This window comes from Wyeomyia smithii, chromosome 3 (assembly GCF_029784165.1).
Source record: "Wyeomyia smithii strain HCP4-BCI-WySm-NY-G18 chromosome 3, ASM2978416v1, whole genome shotgun sequence".
Taxonomy (NCBI): domain Eukaryota; kingdom Metazoa; phylum Arthropoda; class Insecta; order Diptera; family Culicidae; genus Wyeomyia; species Wyeomyia smithii.
In genome coordinates, this window is record NC_073696.1 from 46,874,998 (window position 1) to 46,879,328 (window position 4,331).

General features: G+C 39.6%; 1 protein-coding gene across 1 annotated transcript; it reads left to right on the plus strand.

The window, feature by feature from the left end:
• Nucleotides 1-1,274: 1,274 nt before the first annotated feature.
• LOC129731935 (endocuticle structural glycoprotein ABD-4) lies at nt 1,275-3,557 on the plus strand. Its single transcript, XM_055692329.1, has 3 exons — nt 1,275-1,425; nt 2,308-2,429; nt 2,933-3,557. Exons 1-3 carry the CDS (start codon nt 1,417-1,419, stop codon nt 3,204-3,206), a joined length of 405 nt encoding a protein of 134 aa, XP_055548304.1. The 5' UTR covers nt 1,275-1,416; the 3' UTR covers nt 3,207-3,557.
• Nucleotides 3,558-4,331: the final 774 nt, after the last annotated feature.

The following is a 4,331-nucleotide window of genomic DNA, read 5'->3' on the forward strand; positions in this document are numbered from 1 at the left end:
TTCAGAAGCCACTCTCACAGTTTACATACAAACTATGATCACCTGAATGTGTCGAAATTACGAGTTGCGCTTTCATTTCGTGAAGCAAGTTGAAATAATTGTGAGAGCAGATTCTCAGATTGCGAACATTTACCATTACGACTGGTTGGCATTTTAAAAACATGTAATACTGTTTTGTTATACTTACACCTACAATACCTGTACCGTCGTCATGCCGTGTACCCGTTCTGAACTGAACGGAGGCCTTACACTGACACTGACTCTAATGAAAGTGAAACTGATAGCACTGATGAACAGAAGCTGGACACTTAATCCGCCTGTGTGCTCGTAGACTTCAATGCATGTTATGTTATTTAATTTCACAAATATAGCACGCAATCTGGTCCCCTTTTGTAATTCTACAATGTAACCAATATCGAAGCTTTCGTAGCGTAAAGCAAAGTTCACACTCTAATCACAATGATGATTTTAAACCTTGTCGGGTATGACCATAAATTTAACTGCTTTATTTGATGATTCTGCCTCCCGACTCGATAGGTTAAAATGTCACCCAACAGTGTAATGGTGTAATCGTAAAACGCACTGATGTCGTGTCTGACCGGGACGGTGCAACTATTCGAAGACCGGTGCGCAAATTAACAGATAGGTCAGTTCAGAAACGTCAACACTCACACTTAGCACTTTAAGTGGATGATGCATCAAAGGGCAAAGAGTGTAATGGATCCCACGATGGGACAGAAAAATTACCGACAATTAAATTTTCATCACATTTCACTTGTTTATTGAGTCGCTTTATGAACTGGATTGCGACACTGCCTTAGAATGTAGGTTTGATTTGTTTCTTTCTTTTGATGAACTTTGTTAAAATAGTTTTTTTTTTCAATCTAATTCGTGTTTTACTATTCTAGAAAAAATATACAAAACAAGCAATCATTTTAGGGTAAACGCTGTTTTCGTGGCTGTGAGTCTGCGGTCCAAAAAACCAGTGGCTGTAAGCCGCAGCTGTAACAGCGCGAGTGCTAAATCATTCCGAATAGGGCCACCACCGGCTGATGTATGGAAATTCGTATCGAAGTGATTACATTTGTATATTATATTACTTGATGGATGAGTATTGCACTGCAAACAGTGGGAAGAAGGGGCGAGGGGGACATGAAAAGTCTACGTCTGTCTGGTCGCGTGGCCTGTCTATCATCGCATCGTCGGATGAGCCCGTGGACAGACGAGGAGGAAAACTGGCACCCGGTGGCCACGGATGGGAACTCGAACGTGTCTATAAATACAGTAGATAAAGTTCTATTCTTTCATTAGCTTTTACTATCAGCTGGCGTTTGGAAGAACACAGCAGTTTTGCCGGAAACGAGCAGGAAAAGCGGGCTACGGTTGAAAGTTTAACGGACGTCAAAAATCATCATTATGAAATTTGTAAGTAAAAGTGATGTGATGGTTAAAAACAGTGGTCAGTGCTGATTGAGATATCGGATAAAATATTTTTTAAACATTGTATTGTGATGTTCAAAAAACTGTCCATAGCATAATTTCGGATAGAAGCCGTGGTGAATGTGTGTTACGTTTAGAACAAAAGTTACTGCAATGGGGATATACCTCAGATTAGGAATGTTCATTAGTGTTGGCCACTTTAGTGAAACTGCAATGTCTTGGTCCAGCTGTATAGTAGAATTCATTCATGTTATGTAAAATGATTGAAAATTGCGACACAAATTTAGAAAAATATATTTGTTTCCAGTTTTGGTATTTAATATACACAATATTGTGTAAAAAGTGCCAAAAAATGTGGAATATGATGTTGCCAGTTTAATGAACCACCACTTAAATAAATTATATTTACTGCCAAATACATTTCTTTTCCAAGTTAACCCACGTTAAACTAAAGCTTTTATTTTTTTCAAAATTTAACTACTTAGATATAATTTCTCAGCTTGAATGGGACACTCCAGGGCTCCGGGGATTTTTTGCAACGTTGAAGTTTTTCAATTTGGTAACCCTACATTTCCATACTACAATAAAGTAAGTGATCTGCATAAACTGCTTCGTGCTTCTGCTTTCTTTGAGATTTATTCTGAATTTGAAAAAGGAATAAAAGAGTGCATCATACCTCAAAGGATCTATTCTGGATCATTTTTTTTTTTTCATTCTCCTAGTCGCGGAATACAGCATACCATTATTGTAATTTTTTAATATGTCACAACAAAACTAGTACATAACATTACTAGAGGTTTATCGTATTATACTTCCTTTGGAAATACATTTCTTGCTTTTATTTTGCTTTCTGTTTTTTTATTTCAGAAGTTTTTTCTATTGACAGCATGTGTGGCAGCCACCCTCGCAGCACCACAGCGAACAGAAGCTGAAGCAGAAATCGTGGCCCAAGACAGCAATATCGATCCGGATGGTTCTTATCAGTACAGGTACGAAAAATCGCGGCGACAAAGTCGATCGCATGCTGAACGCTGCTCAGTTAGTTAGTCAGTCAGTCAGTCCCACAGTAACCATCGTGAAGGCCGGATCAGTCGAAAGTAAATTAGCATGCAAATTACATACGAGCATCTCAATTTCTCATATAGCCTACTGAACTGTACTGAGTTAAACGCGTGGCAAGCTAAGCAAGCGTGCATTCTTTCTCATCTTCCCCATCGCGTGAATAACAAAACACCCCCCTGGGTTCCGATAGCCCCCTAGCGACGGGGCGGTGGCTACCGACTCACAGCTGATAATTATCTCAGGAAACTCATAAATTATCTATTGTTTTTATTTAAAGTGTCGGTTGCTTAACCCGGCAATTATCCAATCTCGGTCGATGCAACAAACTTTCAATAAAAACATATTAGTTTAGCCGTTTGCCATGGCACTGATTGTACGATGCACTCTGCGTAGCAACAACCTCAAAAGACCTATTTATCTGCATTTTCAGTTACGAAACCGCCAACGGAATCCGAGGCCAGGAGCAGGGAACGCTAAAGCGGGCAAGCAGTGCGGACACTAGCGATGTCATCGTTGCGTCCGGCTCCATCACCTACACCGCTCCGGACGGTCAGGTCATCACGCTGAACTATTCGGCCGACGACGAAAACGGTTTCCAGCCCCAAGGTGATCATTTGCCCACACCGCCACCGATTCCACCGCAAATTCAGAAAGCTTTGGATTACCTGGCCAGCCTACCACCGGCGAACCGACGAAGGCGCTAAATATTTTTGGAGACTCGTGCTATGCGCTTCGTTCGATGTTTTAACAAAAGACACCCCCGCCGAAAATGGTTATAGGACCTTATCCACCTGCGCCACGCTAGCAAACAGGCGATGGCTAATACTCAACAAATGCTAGTTTTATTGTTAGGCTAATTATTGTTACTAACTGTTGAATGCAAGGCGAACCTATCTAGATTAGATAGCTATCGCAACAAGTGAAATTTCGTGTTCAAAGTGTTTTTGCCAAATATGTAGCTCATGTTAATTATTGAGACGAAAATAAGGAAGAATACTTACTGTTGCATTATCACTGATCAAAGGCGTTAATAAAATCGCACCTTAAAAATACTAGTGCTTCGTTGTTTCGTGTATAGTTTCACATAAAACTTAGTTATCACAGTCAAACCGCCTTTTTTCCCGAACGCAAACCTAGCGATACTGCTCTCAACTGTAGGTTTGGTGGAACATTAGACAGCTGTTCCCGCGAACATCGGTTAAAACCACAGCTTTGTTGGAGTGAGTAAATTTCTGTATGCTTCATAAATTTTATGCAGAGCAGCAGAAAGTCAATATCATACTAATGACGTATTGCTAAAACAAGACAATTCACAAATCCGCTAATTTTGATGCACGATTCATTACAGATTGTTTTGCTATGTTGGTGCTTGCGGGATACTTTTGAACCGATTTAAGATTTTTTAAGAGTTGGAATTTTTTTTTTGTAGTTTTTGTTACTCTTCGTTTGCATTCACCATAAATTTTTTATATCCCTTCTCTTCCCCGAGTCCTTTCCTTATTTTATGGATGACTCCTTCAGAAGGGTTGTCCTGCGATCCTAAGCTTAATTGGGGATCATTTTCTATTTTGACTTTTTCTGGTCTTTAAAAGCCCTTCTCAGCGATTCTGAGTTCAATTTGAATTCGTTCTTTACTTTGGCCTTTTTCGGTCTTTGAAAGAGTTTTTCAGCAATTCTTAGCTTAATTGTTTTATAAATTATTATTTTGTTTTTTTTTTTTCTGGCTTTTAGAAGTACGGCGATTCTAATTTGGGATGTTTTTCTATTTTGGCTTCCGCTGACCTTTAAGAGGGCTATTCAGCGATTCTGAGCTAAATTCACGGTCATAT